General features: G+C 39.5%; 1 protein-coding gene across 5 annotated transcripts in view; it reads right to left on the bottom strand.

Moving 5' to 3' along the window:
* Positions 1 to 683: 683 nt before the first annotated feature.
* The window catches only part of gramd4a (GRAM domain containing 4a), a 62,915-nt gene continuing 38,990 nt past the window's right edge, over positions 684 to 24,608 (bottom strand). For 2 of the 5 annotated variants that reach the window (XM_041977372.1, XM_041977376.1), the window contains 17 exons: positions 18,522 to 18,642; positions 17,336 to 17,397; positions 14,895 to 15,033; positions 14,474 to 14,499; positions 13,690 to 13,781; positions 10,450 to 10,541; positions 10,124 to 10,172; positions 9,975 to 10,046; positions 9,841 to 9,884; positions 9,628 to 9,737; positions 8,992 to 9,146; positions 8,314 to 8,331; positions 7,399 to 7,543; positions 7,187 to 7,280; positions 6,817 to 6,907; positions 6,663 to 6,731; positions 684 to 5,078 (listed from right to left, as the gene is read on the bottom strand). In XM_041977372.1, coding sequence (XP_041833306.1) covers positions 4,968 to 5,078; positions 6,663 to 6,731; positions 6,817 to 6,907; positions 7,187 to 7,280; positions 7,399 to 7,543; positions 8,314 to 8,331; positions 8,992 to 9,146; positions 9,628 to 9,737; positions 9,841 to 9,884; positions 9,975 to 10,046; positions 10,124 to 10,172; positions 10,450 to 10,541; positions 13,690 to 13,781; positions 14,474 to 14,499; positions 14,895 to 15,033; positions 17,336 to 17,397; positions 18,522 to 18,642 — 1,490 coding nt within the window. In that variant the 3' untranslated portion in view covers positions 684 to 4,967. The remainder of the gene's footprint in view (positions 5,079 to 6,662; positions 6,732 to 6,816; positions 6,908 to 7,186; positions 7,281 to 7,398; positions 7,544 to 8,313; positions 8,332 to 8,991; positions 9,147 to 9,627; positions 9,738 to 9,840; positions 9,885 to 9,974; positions 10,047 to 10,123; positions 10,173 to 10,449; positions 10,542 to 13,689; positions 13,782 to 14,473; positions 14,500 to 14,894; positions 15,034 to 17,335; positions 17,398 to 18,521; positions 18,643 to 24,608) is intronic. The other 3 variants (XM_041977373.1, XM_041977374.1, XM_041977375.1) reach the window with 3 other exon arrangements.

The raw sequence follows: 24,608 nt of genomic DNA, 5'->3' as shown, positions 1-24,608 counted from the left end.
CACACCACCTGCAGGTGGGGTCATAGGGGTCGGGAGCAGCGTGAGCTGAGCTGCGGCCTAAGGCGGGAACCCTGGCGGTCTGATTCTCAGCTGCAGAAGATAGCTCTAAGGACGCGGAACGTCACCTCCCTGGCAGGGAAGTAGCCCGAGCTGGTGGGCGAGGTTGAGCAGTTCCAACTAGATATAGTTGGACTCACCTCGATGCACGGCTTGGGCTCTGGAACCACTGTCCTCGAGAAGGGCTGGACCCTCTTCCATTCTGGAGTTGATCCTGGTAAAAGGCACAAACCAGGTGTGGGCATACTAATTGCCTCCCTGTTGTTTGTGCTTATGCACTGAACAGTTCAGAGTGCCCATCCTTTCTGGAGTCCTTGGATGGGGTGTTGGAGAGCACTCCTTGGGGGGACTCACTCATTCTGCTGGGGGACTTCAATGCTCACGTGGGCAATGACAGCAAGACCTGGAGGGGCATGACTGGGAGGAATGGAATGTCTATATTATATTATATATATGTAGACGCTATATATCCATAAGGGGAAAACTCTGACCTGCCTGGGGAAAGAGAAAGCAAAAAGAGACAACTTGTAATTTGTAATGACACAAGGTCTCACACTGACCTCTAGTGGTGTCTGTGCTAAACTGGATCCATAAAGGGTGAGATGTAAAAAAAAGATAGGCACAAGTTAACTTCAATTCATTTACTTAAATTAAAAAATGTACATCACATTATCTTTTACAATAGACCTGTCTTTTAAAAACTCAGTGGTTTTTTTTTCATTGTACATTTCAATACATTTCAATGATTTGTATACAAATTCCTCTGTGAAAAAAAAAAAAAAGTGAGGCCATTATAGCTGCTATTACTGACAACTTACACTCTGTAATGACTGCAGTGTCCCCTACTAACACTTTCATTTACAGTGAACTGACCACATTTTTTTAATGCTCTCTTTGTATTTAATTCCAGATACGTCAGACTGAAGCTGTTTTGCAGCTTTGAAACAATTAATTCTTAATTTGTCCAAAATTAGAAAGTTACTAAGTGTGCAATCAGAGTGCATCATTCAGATACTGATTAACACACACAGTTAGAGGAACTGCATGTTCAGCAGCTTAAAACCTCTAAAAGACACATCACTGTTTTTGACATTGTCCTTGTCACTAGGAAATCCTCTGACCTTTAATCTTTTCAGGAATATGAATGTTTATTTGCTTTCTTGCACAGCTGGATGAGACTGACAGGGGTCAGACGGACAGAGGTCAGTTGGAAAACTCTGACGTGTTCACAAGTTACTGTAATTAAACAAACATTACTGAGCTGTTATCAGTCCCTCAGTAACAAATATAATAATTACCGTTCCTGGAAGATATCCTTTGAGGTGTTTTGTGTATGTGAAGAAAAATTCTGTCAACTTCCCCTATAAATTCAATCTCTGATTAAGATTTTTGGAAAGATCATCCTCCTCCTGACAAATGACTTCCATCATCAAAATAACTTTTATGGATGGAATGAGAAAAAAACATCCAGAATTTAAAAAACCACACCTGTGGATTTACTGTAGAGGTAATGACTTATCTCTCCAGGTCTTTTACCCAAACTTAAACCCCGAAATCATCGATGACTGAAGAAATTTTCTTTTTATTTTTTGTCCTCAGGTAGTCATTAGATGTTCCATTTAATCACCTCCTTGTTCATCATCATCTTCATCCACTCTATCCATTTTCTTTAGCTCACCATTTTCTCCCGGTTAGGTGTTTGGGTTGGTTTATCTTTGGTTTGGAAGTAAATCACATTTCCTTCAGACAATTTTTAAACACCGACTTCTATTTCTGCATATTAGTTTTCAATTTTTACTTTTGTAGTTCCTTTTTCTGTTTTCAGACAAACTGCTTTGAGTTTCCCTTTCACAGTCTTCCTATTTTGTTTGTACTCTCAATTTTTTAGCTGTAACTACAATATTTATAATACTTTCCTTTACCAATCAATGTCAGCTCTGTGATTTTTATTTTTTTAAATTCTTTAATTAATAAAAACTGTTGAATTAACATCCTTTTGGCTGGGATTGTGCTTCATGTCCACATAAATTGAGCTCAGCTTAGAAAAATCTTTAACTACTTCGACTATGACAGCAAGTCTTTAAACTAAACTGACTGTAAAGATTTGAATCGACAGCAGTCAAACTGCTTTTCTCTCCTTATGGACAAGTTGTCAAAAACAGTGACGTCTCATTAAACACGACCATCTCTGCTCTTTATAAAGATTCTCCGATAACCAAGCACTGCAACGCTGGATATATGATCATTTATGCTTTCCTATGCTTAAAATACTGCTGTTGTCACTAAGAGTGGTCTAATCCTAGTGGTGAGCAGAGAGTCATGTAAGAGCCAATGAGAGCAGACAGTGATTCGACACAGCAGTCCAGTCTTCATAACTCCAGAGTCAGGAATTCAAACTGGATGGATTTAAAACAAACAAAAACAACATAACTTCTTTTTACAGCCTTCTGTAAACATGAGCTTAGGCAGAACATGGCAGACAGAAAATTTTACGTTTTGGCAAAAGTAAGAAAAATAAAAATAATGTTAAGCATTTAAAAGGTGATACATTCTGTGCTTTACCCGAGTTCGGGCTGGTTGAGCCGTTCCTCAGAGTTTACAGATTCCAAAAAAAGGCTTCAGGTAAAAGCTTTGAGACTCAGCGAGCCATCTGAACACAGTGAGGCAGATTCCACCTGCACCCAAATCAATATATGTCGATTTATTCCTCAGTTAAAAATAAAAGTCCATGATTGGGAAGGCAGCTGAAAATCAAGGTCAAAAAGGAAAATTAAACTGGATTAAAGTAAAAATAATCTGAATGCTTGAACTGGTCCGCTGCATCTCTGCCAGCTTCATATCCAGTCCAGTTGATTCAGATCGACGATGATGACAAGAGGAGTTGTATTTAAGAGAAGCCTTGACACTTTGGAGTAGGAGGGCAGTACTGAAGGGCAGTAAGCAAACAATCCTCAGAATTTTCCACAATACAGACTGTTAAAAGCAGACTGGAGCTGAGTGGGAAGAAAAAAAGACCACTCAAAAGAAATGTCAAGGTCTCCCTTTTAGACGTTTTTTTTTTGTTTGTTTTTTAAGATTTACAATTAAATTAAATGTTGTGCTGTAAGAAATGTAGAGGAGCTACTCTACAGTCTCTCACACAAACAAATTGTGAAGAGAAACCTCCAGTCCTGGATTGCATTCATCTCACAAAAAACACAGTAAAGTGTCTGATGTAGTTTGGCATTAAAACGTCTACATGTGGAGCCTTCACACAAGAGCAAAGACCAGCTTCAGTCTTGTGAACAGCATCTCAAACTTAAGTGAAGTTGAAATATTCTGTTCAGTCTTGACCTTGATCCATGTACACAATATTCTACATCTTTAAAAAAAAAAAACAAAACACACACAAAAAAAAAAACATGATTTGGAAGAGAACTTGCCGTGATTTTACAGAAAGGAAAAAAAAAAAAGGAAGAAAAAAAATCGAATAAATTAGGTAAGCAGTAGCACATAATCCTTGTTTCGGGGTTTTAAAAAAATGGACTTCAAACATATAATCCTGATTAAATATTATTCTTATATAACCACCAACAAGGATGAACATTTGAGCTTTTATGCAAGATAAATCATCCAATCAGGAGAGGGTGTTCTGGTTTAAAATGAGCAGTTTTAGATGTATTTTCCTAACGCTTAAATACTGAGACTCAAATGTCTAAATCTTCAATTTGAAGTCTTATTAGGATGTGGTATTAATACAGCGAGCTAACCTGGATCTGTCCTTCATGGAGACCAGAAGAGTTTAACTTAAGTAGCAGCTTCCAGATTGTTGAAAACACTGACCGGCTGGAGGTCTGATTATTAAAGAGTGAAAACTAAATGTCAGTAAAGTGCTAGGTAAAAAAAAAAAAAGACAGCTTGTGCCTTTACAAAGTGAAGGTTAAACATGGAGGCTGTGCTCTGTAACTGTGCTGCTTCATCAGCATTGTGCTCTCGTCTTGGACGTAATCAGCAGCTCAGTTATGTATCGCAAAAAAAAAAAAAAAAAAAAAAAAAAGGCTGTTTGATACAAAAACTAAATTTCAATGAAAACAAAAAGGCAAAGTTTTTTACTACATGTCATAAAACGCAGACTAACAGGCAGATGCTCAACATTTGCTGTTCATTATTGTAACAGTGACGACTTCTGATGCTGCTGGAGGGAAAAAATAAAACAGACAGCAGCGATGTAAACTAACAGAAAGGCTCCGTGTCAGTCAAGTGGTGATCTGACATTTTCACAGCACACACTTGGATAAAAAGAAAAAAAACTAAAGACAAAAAAGAAGAACCGCTCAGACATTTACATCCAGACAGTTTTTGTCGGGCTTGGCCAAGATGCACCAGCTTAACATGATTCAATAGAAGTGCTTGTTTTTTTTTTTGTTTGTTTGTTTTTTGCAGTGAATTATAAAGCGTAAAAAGATATTTGTTTCTACGTGTCTGGCAGTTAAGATAACCATTTTTATCTGCTAGTTAATGATTTTACATCCAGGCTTAAAGATTTGTCAAGTCCTCCGACCACAGGAGACGGCACTCTACTGATGGAGGATGAAAAACTTGACGCCAATAATGGACACACACACTCACACATGCAAACACAAACAGGTAAGCCAGCTAGTCAATTGGTCTGTGAGGTGGCAGAGGAGAACCAGCCCCTCATCAACCCTCTGATTGATAAAAACCACTCCGATCCTCACTCCTCCGTTAACGCCGACTGAAGCCGGGCGACGGCAGTCCCTGTGGAAGTCAACGCTCATCGCGTGAGGAGGAGGCGGCTCATGCACGCAGATGTTTGAAAGGATCTTCCAGTTTGGGTGAAACTCAGGGAGGTAACTCTGCCTCCATTTTTTAGCCCCATGGTGGAGGTGTGCAGCTGGGAAGCAGGTAGTCTAGAGCTCTGCACTGGCCAGTGGTTTGGACGTGGTCATGATCTTCATATACTGAGTGAAGATGGTCTCGAAAGCTTCGTCTCTGTGGATCATGGCACCAAACACCAGTGGCTGGAGAAGACACAAAGACTTAGCAGGTAGTATTTAAAAGCTAAATTTCCCTAATTATACCAAAATCAAGGATCTTCTGCAGAGTGGCTACAACTCCAATAACTTCTACTCATGCACAGTTTGAAATGATCCTAACTTATTCTTCCAGTCTGTTCTGAGCTGCTTGGACATCCCCACTGCGCTGTGTGCTGGTTAGTGCAATGAGAGCTGTCAAACCCTTTATAAGTTGGCACAGAGGAGCTGACATCACGATAACTAATGAGTAAAGAGACCTTGGACTCAGCAAGAATTTACAGCGTCGCTAAATTAATAATCAATGTGGACTTTGGAGCCTGTAATTTTTCTTTTACCCTGTGTTGAAAAACCATAAGTATTTAAAAACTTGTGCACTGAGCATTGCATGTGGAAGACTTTCATTGCCCCCTTTCATCTGAAAAACAGATGCATATGAGCCCTCATATTCAAGATGTTGCCTGTGGTGATACAGTGCAGCACACAGGATTGTGTAACTATGACAACAATAAAAGCTTTATAAAAAAAAAACATAGTTATGACTGATGTCATCTAAAAGAAAATAAGCTAGAAGAAATTTTAAAAAGGCACAAAGTTGAATACACTGATCCTGATCACAATATCTGCAGTTACTTGATGTTTCCACTTGGGGCCGCCAAAGAGCAATGTTACAGCCCAACTTCCAGAAAGCTCTTTTTATGACCACTGATCCACAAATAGTGTGTTGGGCACATTAGTTAAAAAACAAAAGTTATAGTTACTAGTTACTTATCTCAAAAAGTAACTGCATTAGTAACTGAGTTACAGCATTATAAAATATAAAAGTGAGTAGGAAAGTTAAATTCAACTGTATGTTGAATTGTACAAAAATCTTGTTACAGTCTTCTGGTTCAAATATTATACATACTTCTTTTTTTTAAGACAGTTAAGATGATAAGGTCTTTGTTTACTTTGACATGTTTCAGCTACCTATCTGTAGCTAGCCTCCGAAGGGTCACATGAGGTTTGCCAAACAGCAAAGCATGACTAGACCCCTTGCTGTGGGGGATGTCATCCCAAGTGTGTGACAAGGTGTAGGATCCTTCCTCCCTGAGGCAAATCAACAGGGAAGTCCCTTCACAACATCAAGTGACCCTTCTGAGGACCCCAACTGTCTTACAAAAAGGAAGTGATACTTGATGGATGTTCATTTTACAATAAAAATGAATAGTAACTGCTTCTTTTAACGCTGTTGTTCCCATCACTGCCAATAAACTCACTGAAATCCTAAATTAGGGTCATTAAACCTGGAAAGACTTGCAGTAGGTCATTTTTGTGACTTGTGCAGTGTTACAGTGTTCATAATCACTGTGGATTTAGTTTAATACTGAAGAAAAAGAAAAGTTACAGCAAATCCATTATTACATTTGATTGAAATACCAAAAAATATTTATTCAAGATTTTAAGCTTGTGGGAGATTTCAAAATTTGTGGCAGCCAAATCTTCCAAACGCTGATTTTTCTACATAAATCTGTAGTATCTGCAATTTAAAACAGTGTACTAAACATAACCAGCATGTACAGCAATCTGTACCTTCTGCGTGGAAGGAGTTGCTATAGAGATTCCCATCCCGCTTCCTGGGAGGACCGACAACACTTTGTACTGAGAAGGAGGATATAGAATATGATTAGATGGACTGCAATTTTTTATTGTTAAAACATTCTTGAAGTTTCTAGGAAGAAGTTACCTTTTGGATGTCTGTGATGTCCACCAGCTTGATTACTTTATTCTTCTTGGAGGAGCCGGATCTGGAGCTGGAGCTCTCGAAACACAGGTAACTGACAGGAGAGAAGGAAATCTTAGTAAATGGGGTCCGGATCAAACAAACAGGCTGACAAAACTGAACACAAGCTGAATTTAGTTCCTGTCAGTCAGACGTCCAATGAGGTGAAGACATTTTAAGATCAGATATTCTCAGGAGGAGTCCCGTCCTGCCTGATGCACTGCTGACTGACTGACACAGATACAGTCTGCTCCGACTTTAGGAGGAACTTCGTCCTCTCTCCTGCTGTCTGATGCTCGAAGACGCTCTCCTGAGAGATCGATGCTCTACTTACTTCTCTGTGACGTAAAGCACTCCGTTCCTGATGTAGTCTGTGGGCATCTTTCGGTCTCTGTTTATCAGGCAGCACCTCCAGCCGTTCTCACACACTGAAAACACACAGCACGGAGAGCATATACACTTTTAACATGGTTTAAAACCAATGGGAATCTCTCTTGTTTGAATATTTAATTTTTTTTTTTTTTTTAAATAAAGCTGTCCACTCACCCGCCAGAGGGCGCTCTGACTCTGACAGGTTGAAGATCTCATGGAAGGCTCCCTTCTTTGTGCTGTGAGAGCGACCAGTCTCCTCCTCTCTGCTCACACCACATGGGACGGTGGCCAGGCTGCTCCGGGACACCACCGGCTGAACCTGGGGAGAGACGAAAGGTTGGGGGAGGAGAAACAGGGGGCAAAGAAACAAACAAAAACAAAAGAAAAAAAAAAAAAGGATAAAAGGAGAGCAGGCATAATTGAGAAGGAGGGAAATAAAAGAATTATAGTGTTGAGGGAAAGAGGAAGATGAGTTAAATCATGCAAAGAAAAAGAAATGGAAACAAGAAGAGAGGAACAGTTCAAATTACTGCAAGAATCCACATCAATCCTGACACATCTACAGCTTTTAAAAGCTCCTCGTTTTATTATTGCTTAATGTGCTTTGCTGCATCAGGCTCAGGTGTAGCGTGCAAAGCTAAGAGTGAGGCCATCATTCACTCAGCATCCATTACACTTCAGGAAGTAGACAAAGCAAAAAACCACTTGTCAGATTATGTGAAAACATCGATTATCTCACTGAAAACGTACTGAAGGGATCACTTACTCAGGAAAAAGACTAAAAACTATGGGAAGGTTTTAATGAGCTCATTTTAAACTAAACTGGTCTAAACTAAACTAATAGAGAACACACTTCTCAAGAGCATCTGTGTCAGTGGATCAGAAATGTCAACAGGGCAGGCTAAACAAGAGGACATTAATAAAAAAAATAATAATTTGATGACTAGTTGTTGACATTTTGATCTGCTCCATTCACAAACACTGACGGCTAGTCTTTAAAATGTGTCACACACTGCACATCACACACACACACAGTTTGAGGTGAGCTTGCAGCACACCCAAGCACAGAGGAGGAACCAGAGCTCCTACCTTCTCAATGCAGGAGAGCTGAGAGACAGAAAGGACAGAGGACACCTGTGACTGAGGCCACAGCAGGAACATGCTCACACACTCACATGTATGCCACAGACACGCACACACAACATCCACACAGTGAGAACAAACAGTGAGAGGTTGACTTGTGATGTATTATTGAGGAGGATGATAGTTTGATGCTTTATTTAGCTTTTTTTTTTTTTCCTATTTGAGGCTCTACAGAGTGGGAGACACTTCAATGGACTCAACATGAGAGGCCGTACTTGGCCTCCACTACAAAGCTTCTGTGGTGTTTAATTAACCTCAAAATATGCATGTGACACTGTGTCTTCAGCTATTTCCTTTTGGTCAATAATACACTGTACTTATCCAATTTCCTTCTGAGTTATAACAGCCCTATTCTTGCCTACCCCCAGCAGTAGGGACGGGAAAGATGCGTTAAATAATGTCTACTGATTACTACAGTATAGCTGCTGAGATTTCAACTAATTAAATGTTTTCAACTTTAATAACATATAATAATCTGAATAATTCTGTGATCTGTGCTATTGTCTTAAACTGCAAAGTTTATGTGTTTAAAGTGAATTTAAGACTTAATGATGAAAAGAAAGAAGCGCTGATAAGGATAGCAGGAAACAAAAAGAGGTGAGAAGGATGCTTCTGTCCTCTTACCCGCCGCGACACGGTGGCATTGGTCCTCTCCTTGAGCTGGGGGTCAGTGGGAAGACTGTTCCACACTATGTACGGTGTGTCGTACTTGTCCCGAAGCTTTGGACAGCTTTTAAACAGGAAGTCTATGATGAAGAACTTGATTCCTGCGTACACACCTGCCAGGAGGGAAAAAAAGGTGCAGAAGTGAAAAGAATGAGAAAATAGACTTTAAAATATGAGGTTATGAAAAAAAAAAAAAAACTGTATATATTTGATACTCATTTCTCTACATAACTTGTAATAAATTCAATAGTTCTCAATGTTACGTTAACTCTGATTGTTCCATTGTTCCTCCAACCAAGAGTTTCCATAGATATTATATTAACAGTTATTCATTATAAAAGGTAAATCTAAACCAAAAAGAGCCCGGGTACAATTTATCTGCAAGGAAAAACTAGTAGTTACCTTATATAACAAATAACCAACGGCTAGCAGCAGCCCCTCACAGGCAGAGGGGGGATGGTTATACAATTTCAGTATGAAATTTATTTGTTTGTGTGCACTGGACTGAGTATAAGTATTTGCATTCAATCATAGTCCTAAGGCATTATGCACAGAATGTCAGATGGATAAAGCAGCTTTGTGTTCATCTCTCACCGATCATGAAGCCCATTAGCTTGTATGGCAGGACGCAGGAGGAGATGAAAGCCACCCACAAGCAGATGTAAAGTTTTTGGGTGCTCTCGGGCTGCACCCACATGAACAGGCTGACAGACAAATACACAAAAACAGAAGATAAATTGAGGTTTAATTCTTATATTGAGTACAGCATGTGTGATTTTAACTGTAAAGAAACGTTTAAAAACTCACTTTTTGATCTTCTCTAAAACATCTGCCATCTTCCCAAAAAGGTTCTGTAAGGAGAGCAGAAACATCATGAACCAGCAGCTCTTCCCCTTGTTTTGGTAAACTAACTTGATCCATATTATGACTTCATCTGGTACCTGTGCTTTTTGTGCAACATCAAGTACAAGCTGGAACTTTTCAGACACAGTCAAGTCTTCCTTTGGAGGCTCCTGCAGAAAATGGTAAAAGCTGTGAGGAGTACTGCATCTGAACCTTCAGTGAAACAAAGAGAGTGAACTTATCTTACCATTGGCTCAGAGACCTCAGGCACAATACTCCACTGAATCCTCCAACCTCTGGCCAAAAAAGAAGATAAAAATTAAAAGCAGTGTTCATCAAACAGTTGATCATGTTTGTCATCATGTAGTGTTCCTCTGCAAAAATAAACCCCTAACATAAGCTAGAAGAAACGTTTTAAAATCTGCCGGATGAGCTGCAATGTTTCCTGTGTGGCTAATGATCCAAGGAATCGCTTTACCAACAGAACATCTGAACATTGCAGTGAAAATGTCATAAAACTTGTCAGAACGGCTGCTGTTCCTAATGCAGTTAATAAAAGAGAAATATTTTTACCTCGCGATGAGGTAATTTAAGGACAAGCGCAGGATAGCCAGGAAGAGGAACATGGGAATGGCCCAGCCATGCCAAGCAGCATTCATGTAAATCTGTAGTCAAAAGGAATAAATCAGTAGAAACAATCACATTCGCTGCGTAGTGAAGACATGTACTCTGTATGCAATCACTGTTACACAATATCATGCAGCATAAACTGTTGCTTGACAGTGCTTGTTGTTGGCTGCAGAGTAGCCAGGCCTGCATGATGATAAATACATGGAGATGCAGCTTCAGGTCCGTAGACGCTGTGGTTGTAATCTTACTTAGAGGTTCTGACTATGGGTCTGATGTCTTAATGTTGTAAATATCAGATGTTCCAAACAATAATTCTCTTGAGCTAGCAAAATTAAGTGACTGTCCTGGTTAAATATCAAGTAGTTTGATGAGCTGATCTTAGTTTTCTGACACTGAATGCACTGCTGTTTGAACCTTTGCATCAATTTAACAACATTTAGTGAATGAAAATACAAAAGAATTTAATACAGCAGGGACGACAAGGAATGATGATTCGCAGCATCCTGAACCTAAATCCTGCCGTTTTAAAGTAACTGGCGTTGGTCCGATTTGCTCCGCCTCGTAAAAACAACTGTGAACCTTGAACTCAGTTTATAAGCATGAAGACAAAAATACAAAATCTCCTGCTCTAGAAAAGTTGCCATGAAAAAATTCCATGTCTGTGAAAGACAACTTGCTTTCCAAATATTGAAGTAGTAAGTAAGTAAATGTTTATTTATATAGCACCTTTCAAGATAAAATCACAAAGTGCTTAACAACAAGATAAAACACCAAATAACAATAATACAGAGAGAATAAAAACAAAAAAAACTAAGTAAAAAGACAAATTCTAACTTTAATAACATTCTTTAAACAATTGTCTTTAGAAAAAGTCACACAAGTCCTCACAAGAAAGATCAGACTAGTAGTTAAATATTACAGATTTGAGTGAACTCAGTATTTGTAATATTTTTCTGACCTTTCTTGTGGCCAGATGTGATGTCTTGCTGTTAATCAAAACCACCACCAGATGGCACCGTTGAGTTGTTTACGCAGTAACACATAATAATGAATTTAATCAAAATAATTAAATTTAAAAGGAACGTTTGAGTCATCAAGGATTTAATATTAGAAAAATAAGCTGCTGGGAGAGGTGGGTTTTATTGGCACCTTCAGCTGAGAGTCATTAGCATAGGAATGGTCTTTTACATTATGGGCTCAAGTAAGCTAGCCAAAAATTAGCATGTGATGTTAGACACTGAAAAGATTTATATTCTTTTATATTGTTTATTATTTATCTTTAAATTCTTATTCTTTCATAGTGCTTCACATAAATGCTACAAGTATCTTACTGAATCATTTCATTCTGCTTAAAGATTAATATGTAAATATGTGTTATTGCATGGGTCAGCTGTAAGCCTTTAATTAAATGGGGAGATCATGGTTTTCATGTCTTTACGCCCCCTTAGCCAAGACTGAGAAAAACAGCACCCATAGTGAATGAGTCATTTCCACTTTAATCACCCACAGCCCCCCAAAACCTTCAGAGACCAGCAGAACAGTTTTAACACCGACATCCAGACCACCTTCCCAAGTCTGCAAAAAGCTAGAGCAGTGATAAAGAACAAGATGATGAGTTGGGTAAACACACTCCCAGAAGGCAGTCACTTCTTCAGCTATGCAAGCTTCTTTTTAACTTCACTTAACTTCAGACAAAACTGCTTCAGCTATTTTCATCCATCCACTTTCTACACCCTCCTAGTCCAGTTTAGGGTGGCAGGGGGCCCCATCCCAGCTGCTATCAGGTGAGAGGCGGTGAACAACCTGGATGGGTTGCTTGTCCATAACGGGGCTACTCACATTCAGCTCACAACCACTCATAAGGTCAGAACCACCGTGTGTGTGTGTGTCTTCAAAGAAATGGGGAGAGATTTCTATTCAATAACTGACTCATTCCTCATTGTATGTGATAATAGGCAAACAGATCAGGGGTTTGTCTCTGTCAGGTTGTGATCCACAAGGTCATATGGATCTCAGTTTCTCTCTCTCCCCTTGCTCGCTTGGGATTCGTTTCAGTCTGGCGACATCAGCTCAGGGCAGATGATGCAGAAGAGGATGGTTGTGAGACAGATGACTGAAAACAGTTTTGGGCCGAAGGAGAGGAATAACATTCAGACTCGGGATTGGTGCAGACATAACAATGGTAGAGGTGGGGATGAGGGTCTGATTCATTAACTGAACTATGTTCATTCAGATGTAAACAGGAAGAAGAGTACCTGGTACTAGAGCTGGGCAATCTACCGAGATTTACAAATATATCGAGACTTTATCTGACGCAATATAAAAGAAGGGAATATCGTTTGTATCGAGATAGCTTGTGTTGAGTTAAAAGGATCTTTTCTTTTGCATTTTGCACAGCTGTATTTTTATTATGGTTATTGAAAAGTATTTTTAATTTATTTTCATTTAGGAGTATTTAATTTAATATAAAGTTACTTTAATTTCAGTCAGCTATTTTAATGCACATGTGCTGCTGATCCTTAATAAAAATTTAATTAGCACTGAAGGCTGTAATTTAGAGCTGTCTCTTTGGTTACTTGACAAAGAAATATATATATATATATATCGTATATCGTGATTCAGGTAAAAAATATTGAGATATAAGATTTGGTTCATATTGCCCAACCCTACCTGGTACTCATGTAAGCCTCAAAACTGGAATATTGTCCCATTTGGAACCAGGTCAAAAGCTGGAATATTGTTTTATTGTGAATTCCTATAATAAATAAATTGGATGTTAGAACAATTGTGTCAGAGTTGTTTTCCTTATGATTCTTTGCAGAAAATGAATCTAGTTTAATTTAACAAGCTTCTATTCAAAGAGACCACGATCAACACCAAAGCAGGATCTTCTCACATGGTCTTAAATCAATGTGCAGAAGATGATCTTACATAACTACTGCATGCGAACATCAATACAAATCTATTCAGAGCTCTACAGTCTTTGGCAGACTCCGCCACCAATCATTATGAAGCACTTAAAAATCACTGCCATTCACTTCATTTCCTGGTCATGCACCAAGACTGAAAAACCAAAGAGACTCCATATAGACTGAACCCCCCTCCCCCATAAAGGAATAACATATTTTACACTGACAAGTAGAAGTTTGTTGGAAATTAAAGTAGAAAAAATTGCACACTCACAATGAAGGCAATAGCTGAGGTGTAGACGGAGTGCCAATTAGATAAGGCGGAGAGGTTCCTTAAGAAGTTGGTGACAGGCCTGACTCCTCGTTCTGAAACAGGGTGAGACGGATGTTTCCAATGCAGTTTATATCAAATACAGTTCATTTCTATAACGCTGTATTTCATTTATGCAAAAAAGGTTGGTAAATTATGTAAATTGTCCACTAAAAACACAGTGCAACGACTTGTAAATCTCATAAATCAGCATATATTTCATACCATGGATGGAAAAATTAGTAGACAATGCCCATGATCTAAAGCGGCATTAAAAACAGACAGTTTTGTCATAGAAGTCACAGCATGGGCTCAAACACTTTCAGAAATTGTCTGTGATCACAGATCATGCTTTCCACAAATTTAAGCTAGATCATATCAAGATGAAACTATATGTGAATGTAAACCAGTATGCTATGGTCTCCTCAAACCAAAGCTTAGTTACACTGGACTGAAGTAGACTGGTTAGATGAAACTAAAGACTAAAACAGAAAAGGACCATCCAGCTAGTTATAAGCAATCAGTTGAAAAAGCTGCATCTCTGATATTATGGGCCTGTATTAACTTATGTAACGTTACCAAGTTTGGGTCTTTTAGTACATTCCAAAAAAAAGTTAAATGTCTATGTTAAAAGTCAGAGTGCAGCAACTTGTAAAAAAAAAAAAAAAAAAAAAAAAAAATCAACCACTTTCTAACAGCCTCTGCTTCTTTTGAAATTTTCCATTTGTTTACGTGTTTGAATACTTACTGAGTCGCCTCATGTTTTCTGTCAGCCTGAAAGGAAAACACAAAAAATTAAGGTTAGAAAACACAACCAAGCTTAAGAAAAATGAAAAAAAAAAAAAATAAATAAAGTGAGATTCTTGTGTGAGAGAAAAATAAAAAAATGTGGCCTTCATCCGTCTGGTATGACTCATCCTTCTTTAGTAGGAGGTGACAGAAAGAAAGTAGGCTGTTCTGAAGATGTAATTTCCCAATCAATACAATCTTTAACTGTTTGTGGCGAATTTGTAGCAACAGTATAATGATTTTAATTATCATCGAGGCGGAAAATAGGTCTCCACTCTTCAAATTTAAAACTGAATCTACAACAACTGCATCCCACATCACTTTCAACAAAAGAATCAAAAACAGAGCACATATTCTGTTCGAGGATACTCCTCGCCCACCTTTTAGCACTTAGCGGTTCCTCAGCCTCTACAGTGCTTTCCTCCGGCTGGAAGCGAAAGTCTTCGATGTAAACCCCGAAGCGCTCGTACAGCCACTTCTGCAGCCGTGAGCTCCACACCTCCTTCTGCTGTTTTTCTGCTAAACAGAGTGGACACATCAAGTTAGCTTGTTTTTGGCTCTGCAGGAACATATTTCTTAACTCCTTGCACAAAAAATGATGGGTGCAGGGTAAGAGTCTTCAGCCATACATAAAGAACTATAACCAGATGTGTCACACCTGCCCTTACCGTATATGTGAAGTGGTTTATATACAAAACAGTAATGAAATGTGATAACTAAGTGAGCTTGAGGTCAAAGTCACAAACAGAAAGTTTTTGTGTAACTTTTCTCTATAAATAAAGGCACACATGCAGTATTTGATGGTGATTCAAATCAAGTCATAAAGGATAAGTGATGACAACTTACAGATGATTTACCAGGATGGCTAACTTTAAATTTTTTTTTTTAAATCAACCTTTTTAAAGTCAACCTGTGGTCACCGTTAACGTCATGTTTGCTATGACAGAGCAAAAAGCTTGTCCAACGGTAGCTTGAGAGGCGGTGCTTATCAAACAGTCCCTCGCTAATGTTGGAGCACTCCTGAGAAAAGTCTAGAACCTTCAGCTGCTGTGATGTAACCCCTAAGTGCATACTGATTAACTGAACAGCAACAACAGCCCGACATGCCAGATGGTTCGTTACAAAGAACCATCTGGGAAATTGTAAATGGGAAAAGAACAAGCACTTTCAGAAAAAACTTGTGTTCTGCTGAACCGTCCATCGTTTACAGGCTAGCTTCAGCCAATCAGTTCTTTGCCCTCCAGCAGCATCCACACCAACCTCTTTAGGAGCTGACCTTTACAGCAACCAAACCCCACCTACAGTCGCCAGTAAAAGAAGCTTATTGGTCTAAACCAGAGCCTTGAACACAAATTCATAGCTTGTAGCCTGGTAACAGATCTCTTCTCCTTTCTCACATTGCACTCTTTCTGTTGCTTTTCAATAGAGTGCAACAGCCTTGAGTCACTTCACTACTTTATATATATGTGGCCAGGAACATGGGAAGACAAGCTTTCTTGTAATGTCTTTAAGAAGTCTTCAGGAAAAGTTTTCCAGGCTTCATGAAGGACTTTTCAAAGCTCTTCTTTGACTGTTGTTGGCTTTTGTTCCCCCACTGCTTCAATAACCTTAGGGTCCGGCCTTTTGGGTGGATTCATCACTCCATAAGAACAGTTGCTACTGATTTTCAGTCCAGTTTTTGTGTCATTTGGCAGACTTCAGTCTTTTCTCCCCATTTCCCTTCCTTAAAGAATGGCTTCTGGACAGCTAGCCGTACCACTCTGGTGAGGCTTCATTAAACAAGACATGGATCAACTGATTCATCTCTCAGGTCCTGTGTCAGGTCTTTGCTGGATTCTTTCCTGTTACTTAAAGAAAACACTTTCAGATTGTGTTCATCTGCTGTAGATAGTTAAGAAATCACTATATTGAAGAAAATATGGTTTTATATCTGTTAAACTGCCTGATCCCATAAAAAGCTGCTCAGAGAAAAGTGTTAAAAGACACTTTTCAAAACTGGTTCTTTGCTAAGTTGTCTGTTATGTGTAGACACAACACTGGCTTATCCCTTGAATTGAGTACCCTTTTCGGACTTGGATGATTCACAGTTCTGCGTTGAAGAGACCTAACAAACAATATAAAAGCACGTTCCTCTGAGAATAAGTGAAAATGGTGAAAAAGGTTGGAAACAAACTAGCCTAAACACGTTCTTAATGCAATACTGACTCAAATAAACGGCTCCAAAGCTGGTGAAAGCTCAGATATGTCTGCCCTACATGAAGTGATCTACAATCATAACCCATTTTCTTAAATTAGCCTCTGTCTTGCTCTCTTTTTAAGCCCCACAAACACACACAAGTCACTAGGTCATTGTAGGTCAAACTTTGGTTTCATTTAGTTAAAAAATAGACAACACATACATCAGAAAAATCACTTTACCACTGTTGCACTAATGAGCTTCTCTTTTCTTTCTCAGATTTATTATAAACACACACTGCTGTTGCATATTTGGACAAATAAATGCAAATAACCTCTATTATGAAGGTTTCATACATAACTTTTTCTCTGCCTCTGCATGCAACTAACTTCACCAGAAAACATTCTCTAATTATATTTCAGTTGTCACGCAGACTGCCTTATAACCCACACACACTTCCGACCACCTCTGTTGCTACTGAGCTCTCCACCACACACATGCGACAGCCTTGCCTCTAATATGCACACACACAAACCATCCTCATGATTTCCTCCCCCTTTCATAACACTTCAAAGTCTTTCTGTGCTCATTTCCTCCCACTTCTGCACCGACTCCCACTCTCCACCCCATCTCTCAGTGTCTCACCTGTTCCATTGTTGGAGGGGGACTGCTGTTTTCGGGGAGGCTGTGGCGGCGAGTCCTCCAATCTGAAGAAGAGACAGACAGAGAAAAAAAAAAGAGGGGAAAGATCATCATGTGTCAGTCTCACTTCTGTTTCACCAGAGATTAACAGTCACAAGCAGAACACTCAGGAAGTTCGGGACTCGGAAAAAAAAACCAACTTGTCACAAGGTGGAGAAAGACAGACTGATTAGAAGCAGTTTGAGTCACAATCTGCTCATGTGAAGTCAACAATCTCACAGCAGATGCTTGATACCAAAACAAGACGTGATAAAGAAAAGCCAACATTACAGACCGGCATGTCTCTTCCTCTGAATTCACTGTTTTGATTCGGCTGTCAGACCAATTTTATGAAAACCACTGAATGGGGGCAAAAACTAAAACATGAATGAAATGCACCTCTATCAGCTGTTCTGACATAATGAGACAAGCCAAATGATGCCAACTAATAAAAAAAAAACTAATATTAATCTCCCTCAAAGCAACTCTTTGTTACTTTTGGCAAGCCAGAGGAGCATGTTTAGCTAATTATGAGGGTTATAGAAGGTCATTCCAGTGGACAAACATTGACAGTGTCACTCCATTCTAGGCTTTATTCAAAATTTTCCCGTTTTAGCAACTCTCCACTTGGGAAGAGTTTACCCTTCTTATAAACTCCTGAAGCAGCTCTGACATTCCTGAGGCCATGTTACTGTACTGATAATCACTTCAGAGATCACCAGTGGAATTTCCCACTGGCAGCCGGAGTCGTATCATCTGATCGTACACACGGACCGGGGCGGTCATACATGTGGACCCTGGCTGACACCAGCATAGCTTCAGTGTCACAGCGTGCACAGCTCAGACTGGCGCGTGACTCATTCCTGTTTTAACCCTCTCCTTTCATCTTCCTCAAAACACAGACACACACATGCACCTCCTTGAGGAATTTCCTTCCTACCAAGCTGCTGATATTTTTATTTAGAAACCTTGAATCACAAAAGCACCGACACACAGAAACTGACTTTGACCCCTGATAAACTCTAAGCTGAAATGTTACAAAAGTGCAGCTGTCACCACTTCCTGTCCCTCGCCTCGTCATTCCTTCCCATCTGGCACATCTGATCCTCACGTCCCAACGTCACGTGCTCGTCGCTGCTTTGTGCCTTACCTGGTTTTGAGCACCTCATTCATCTTCTGCTCCAGGTCTAGCCTTTTGCTCCGTTCTCTCTCCAGCTCCTGTCGCAGGGAGTCCACATTGGTTTCTTCCCGCAGCTTCCTCAGCTCCTCCTCTGGAAAAAACATTACAAAGCAAGGATATTATTAGCTGTTTTTTTTATGGTTTTCTATAATGGATGTTTTTATTCCCAACTAAGATCAATTTCATGTCATCAAACAAAAAAAAATAAATGAAATTAATGAAATAAAATTTTTGTTTAAACCAACCAAACTAGAGAAATTTTCCATTTAATCTCTCCATTCATCTACTGTATATCCGTTGCCTGCCACACACACAGTATTTCCTCTTTGTCAGTTAACTCTTGGCACCAGTTGGTTTCAGGTATCTGGACTTTCAAAGCCGGGGTGCAACATCAGCAGCCTATTGTCACTGACTAAGAGGGCACATGAATATTGGAAGAGGGGGGCCTACAAAAGAAGCACATGTGCAGAGGCATGTGTACTCCAGTGCCTAAATTCATGTATGTGCTCACATAGAGATGCATAGAAATAATCACGTTTTTATTTAACTTCCAACAAATAAAAAAATCTTATGAATACACGAGCATGAATTAGTAGCATCGCCAGGACCAAAGATCTTCATTCTTTTAGAAACCAACAGTCCTTGAAGTGAAGCCAGAGGTAAAAGCAGGCCTGCACGCCACATTCAGATCCTTTCATCACACATGCGGGAGGTGTTTCATATTACAAGAATTTAGCAGTCTCTTTCCCACCCATATATCACTCCTGCCCATTAATACTGATAAAACATTCATTGTTTGAACCTCCTGCAGCTACAGCATCAGCTTCAACCCTGGGAGAGGACACCCAAGTACACTGTATTTCCACATTGTGCGTGATGCATCTGTCAGATATTTTCTCATCTGACCTTTATGGTTAGTAAGTTTAACTGACGACAGTTCTGTCCAACACTGTTAGTCTGTATGCCTCTCCCCTCTGCCAATACAAGAATGTGTCTATAATACTGCCTTTACAGAACAAGCAAAGGTTGCAGAGGACTAAGCAGCTTAACGTTTGCCAGGCTGTCCAGTGCCAGAAGTTCCACAACCAAACATAAACAGCAGAAGCAATGAACCCTGCTTGGTACAGGCAAAATATTCATGCTGAATGTTAATCTGAGTGTCGACAGTATTTAAGGATTTCAAGATTACTGAATGTTTTAGACTTCCTGTCAGGGTCATGTGGCATCGAGAGAGAGAGCGAGAAAGTCCTGAAAGTGAAACTGACAAGACAACCTGCATTAACCATGTTAAAGGGCACAGTGTTGGGGAAGTTAAACAAACGGCCCTGAACTAAGTAACTACGGGGCACGAATGAGACTAAAACTATAGTCGTGATGACTTTTTTCAATAAGCCATTTTAAAGATGAACTGAAAATAAGACCCTCTTTAGCTTCCTTTTGTCCCACAATGAAATCATCTTTCCTAACACCACAAAGAGAGATGCCTCTTTTCATGAGCCCAAAATGCTAGAAATAGGGCAGCTAGTGTGTGATACAACACAGCATGACACAATATGCTAAGTGTGTCAGACAAAGTAAGATACAGTACAATCTCTGTTCCCCTCTATATCAGATACTATATTAATACCTCTGTCAATAAGCCTGTTCAGCTTCTTGGACAGCTCTTTTCTATTCATGCCCTCTATCTGGGTTACATCACTGGGTCTGTTTGGACATTATAAAGGCCAGTGATAAGACCACTTGTCCGTAATACAGAAAATGGATTAACAAAATGCCATGTCAAGAAACATCACTTCATGCTGATAGAAGCTGCTGGATGTCTCTGAGGTCAAAGGTGATTGGTTGTTTAGCAGCAGAAATGGTTTCACTTGATAATTACGCTAAAATCATGTTTAACCAACTTTTACAAAAATAAATCAAGATTGGGAGAAATTCAGGGTGCTAAGGTATCATAAGAGAACAGAAAAAGCCATGAAGAGTCAGCTTATCAGCTCAAATATTTTAGAAATAGGAAAAATAACTAGTAATAAAGAAGTTATCACAGAACAAAAAAATGAACTTAGTTTGATTATGAGACACAAACAAATCACATTTTCTACATTAATGATTCACTACTGTGAAAAACAAAACAAAACACAGAAATACGTCTGGGTTAACAGTTTGCTGAGTTTCCATGACCTGAAGAAGTTGTTCATATTTGTGGTTACAAAAGCATACCTCAGTGAGATGGAGGTCTACAGATATAAAAATCAGTTGTTATATTAGGGTCTGGAACATGCCTCAAAGCTCTTGCCTACAGATTCTTGAGATCAAAGTTGAAACTTACTAAAGTTGAGGCTACTTTTATGGCTTTTCAGCCTATCGACAGCTCCACTGTAGAGTAGTTCAAAGCTGTCAAAGGTGCAGTCCTCCAGCTTGCACATGCCCATGCGTCTCTGCAGACGACCAGTTCCTGGGAGACTTCCAGAGGAACGGGTCGGCAGGGAGGCCACCTTGGCTTTTTCTTGAAATCGAGCCACGGCTTCAGGTTTCTGTAGTCCGACCCCACTAGCTTGTTTTCCCTCCAAAACCCATCGAGGTTAAGATATGTGCTCCATGAATCTGTCGCAGGTTCTTCTGGGCAAATTCATCACCAAGAAGACAGAAGACTATTGTGACGGACCTACACAGAGCTATGGTCAGCGGTCAGCTGGTTCGTAGAGAACAGGGCAGTAGAGGTACAGAGAGGTGGGGCTTCGCTGGGTGGCCAGAATGCTAAGAGGCCCTGGAATCTGAGATTTCTGTACACGCTGGAGCTGTCACACAGACACAAATTATGCATGTTTATATTTCACAACAGCTTTATGTAAGTGCATGTACACGTAAATGAGGGTTATTTTGGTGCAAATCTATGTGTGTGTGCAGGAGAATGTCAGTGATTCTTATTGTACTGTACATGCAACTTCAAGAAACTGCTTTTCATCTAAGTTGGCAAAGTTTTTAAGACAAGAAAGGAAAAGTACTGTGAAACTTTTTCAATCCAGGCCAGAGACAATGGCTCCTTTCATTAAACGAAGGTGGGGGAATGGGGGGGGGGGGGGGGGGGGGGGGGGGGGGTTCAGAGAAAGAGGGACAGAGAGAGGGGGGGTTGAGAGAGAAAATCAGCTGCTTCACATCGGCCTCTCATTGTTCACATTCACAACAATGTTTGCCAAAACCAAAAGAAAGGCTAAACTCAGGCCTCCAGCCGACCTGCAGATGTACACAATTCAAGTTACTGACCAATGAAAGAGGGTAGGAAGTTAAGAGGAGGGGATAGAGGACAACACTAGTAAGTAATCCTGCTGCAACTGAACTAAACCAAAAAAATAAGAAACATCTTATTTTATCCACATTATCCAAAACTCCTCCGACTCCAACCCTTTATATCTCTGAGTGACCAAGATTTTCTGTTTCATATGTTTATTGGTGTGTATACAAAATGGCATTAACAAGTACCACAATCAGTTTGAAACCAGCACAGTGCATGCTTTTAACTTTCCTTTTCACACAATTTTTTTTTTTTTTTTTGGGTGACCAAGATTTTAATAATTTGGTTTCAGTTCTCCCTCCATCTACAACAGAATGATGACTCCTTCAAACAGATCATTCTGAAACAATTCCCTGTTTCTTACAACAAGTACTTCTTCTTTCAGAGAAAGAGGGACAGCGAGAGAGGGGGGGGGTTGAGAGAGAAAATCAGGTGCTTCACATCAGCCTCTCATTGTTCACATTCACAACTTTTGCCAAAACGCTGGCTGACTTGAACCAAAAGGAAGGCTAAACTCAGGCCTCCAGCTGATCTGCAGATGTACACAATTCAAGTTACTGACCAATGAAAGAGGGTAGGAGGTTAAGAGGAGGGGATAGAGGACAACAGACAACAGTAAGTAATCCTGCTGCAACTGAACTAAACAACAAAAAAAAAAAAAACGAAACATCTTATTTTATCCACATTATCCAAAAATTCTCCGACTCCAACCCTTTATATCTCTGGGTGACCAAGATTTTAATCATCTGGTTTAAGTTCCCCCACCATCAACAACAGTAGGATGACTTCTTCAAACAAATCATTCTGAAACAATTCCTCGTTTCTTACATCAAGTCCTTCTTCCCCACTCCCTCTCCTGCAGTGTTTGGTGGAGCTGCTGTACATCTCTCTGTGGATGTCATGTTGCTGAAAGGTTTGTGTTACGTGCAGAGAGGAAAAACATAAGCATATAATAAATAATCTAGATAATTATTGTTCTATAATCCAATGTTGTTTCAGCAGGAAGGATACCATCTGCTTGTTTGGAGAAGTGTAATCACATCATAGATTTCATAACATCAGATATCTGGTCAACAGTGCAGCGTCTCCTAAGCGATGGGAACTGAGTACTTGAAGGGCAGTGGTGAGAAAAAACAAAGGATGTTTCCACAGCTAAGGAATAACACTGGGATTTAGTCCTCTACATCCTCGGTTAGCAGATAAGTTCATCAATTAGCTACTGTCTTTAACCATACACTGTTAAATGTATTAAGAAAAGCTCATTGTGGTGATTATGTTGCTTTGATAAATCAATCGATCTTCATTTTCCACTTAGTGAGCTTTGTCCCTTCTCACACTTGGCCTTCTGTTGCATAGATACAGCCATTAAGTGACAAAGACAATGAATCAAATGCAAACACTGAAAACTTGGACAAGATAAAAGCAAAAGAAGCTATTGTTAAATCGGCACCAATTACAGGCTCATTTAATCATAAACTCTCCTTTATAAACAGAGATATGAAGACCCTCTGTGTCAGTGACTACTTCCTGCAGAACAACAAACACCAATGATAAAAAACACCATTTCCTGAACTGCCACTCTGATAGATGCCGTCAATATAATGCAAGATGTACTGTAGCTGCCCATTAAGCAAGAATCATCCACACAATTTAAGTAATGAGTGACGAGGCAGCAGAATACACTTTGTACAGTTACAAAGACTGCTTCCGTTTTCCCCCTACAACAATCTCCTGATTTCTAAACATTCATCAATCCGATTTAACCTAAAGTAAATAGCATAAAAGGTTTTAAGAGGATTGTTTATTGTACTTTTGCATTCAAAAAGACTTCTCCATTACTCATTACAGTGCAAAGCAGGGATCCAGAGGGACGTTTTCCATTAACAGCAGTGGTGCTCAGGATGAAGATGTTCAAAAACACAGATTAGGTTGACTGTACCCGCAGCATTTCATGTTTTCCAACTTGACTGTAAGTGTTAAATGATTCGATTATAAAGAGGCACTTTACAGAAATGCATAACAAATATTGTGTTTGAGTTGCATGGCTGACAAATGAATGACCTATGAACACAGAGACTGGAAGCTCTTCTGTTACAACATGGTTAAATGTGCTGAATCTTACTGATAAGTTCCATCTATCACCCCACGGGTGAGTGCTGCGATGGCTTCAATGACATTTTGTTTTGAATAATCAGCCGACACTAAAAAAACAGGTGTGTGACAACCCGTACAGCTTTGACCCAAACCAAAGGTGACAACAGGCTTGCGTTAGCTCTCTAAATGTGCACATGCATACACACAAATCCTCACTCCCATTGGGTGCTTCAGAACATATAAATATTACAATACAAATAAGAACATGCTCCCAAGTTGCATTGGTACTCCTAGTTGTAATTTTTAGTTGCACTGCCCCTCAGAAGATGGCTGCAGTCTGGAGCCCTGCCTATTCCACTTTGTTATTGTGCTGTGAATTACTCTAAGTTAATATTAAAGCTTTGGTGTTGTTTGACTTAAGGTAAATAACTGGGAAAAAAAACCAAACAGGGAAGTTTGACTCAAGTTAATAAATTCCTGCCACACTCAAGGTTTACAAGAGAAAAAAAATTAAGTAAAAATCAGATTATGGCATCAGTTATAAGACCTTCTTTCAACAGTTTTAATAAACAAGCATGACAAGAAGCAGCTTTATTATTATTTTTATTTTTTTGCAATATATTTAAGTTTATAAAGCAAAACTCTTCCCTCACTCCTATAGTGCTTGTCTATTT

This window comes from Melanotaenia boesemani, chromosome 23, assembly GCF_017639745.1.
Source record: "Melanotaenia boesemani isolate fMelBoe1 chromosome 23, fMelBoe1.pri, whole genome shotgun sequence".
Classification (NCBI taxonomy): domain Eukaryota; kingdom Metazoa; phylum Chordata; class Actinopteri; order Atheriniformes; family Melanotaeniidae; genus Melanotaenia; species Melanotaenia boesemani.
This window is presented reverse-complemented; position numbering and strand designations above follow the sequence as displayed.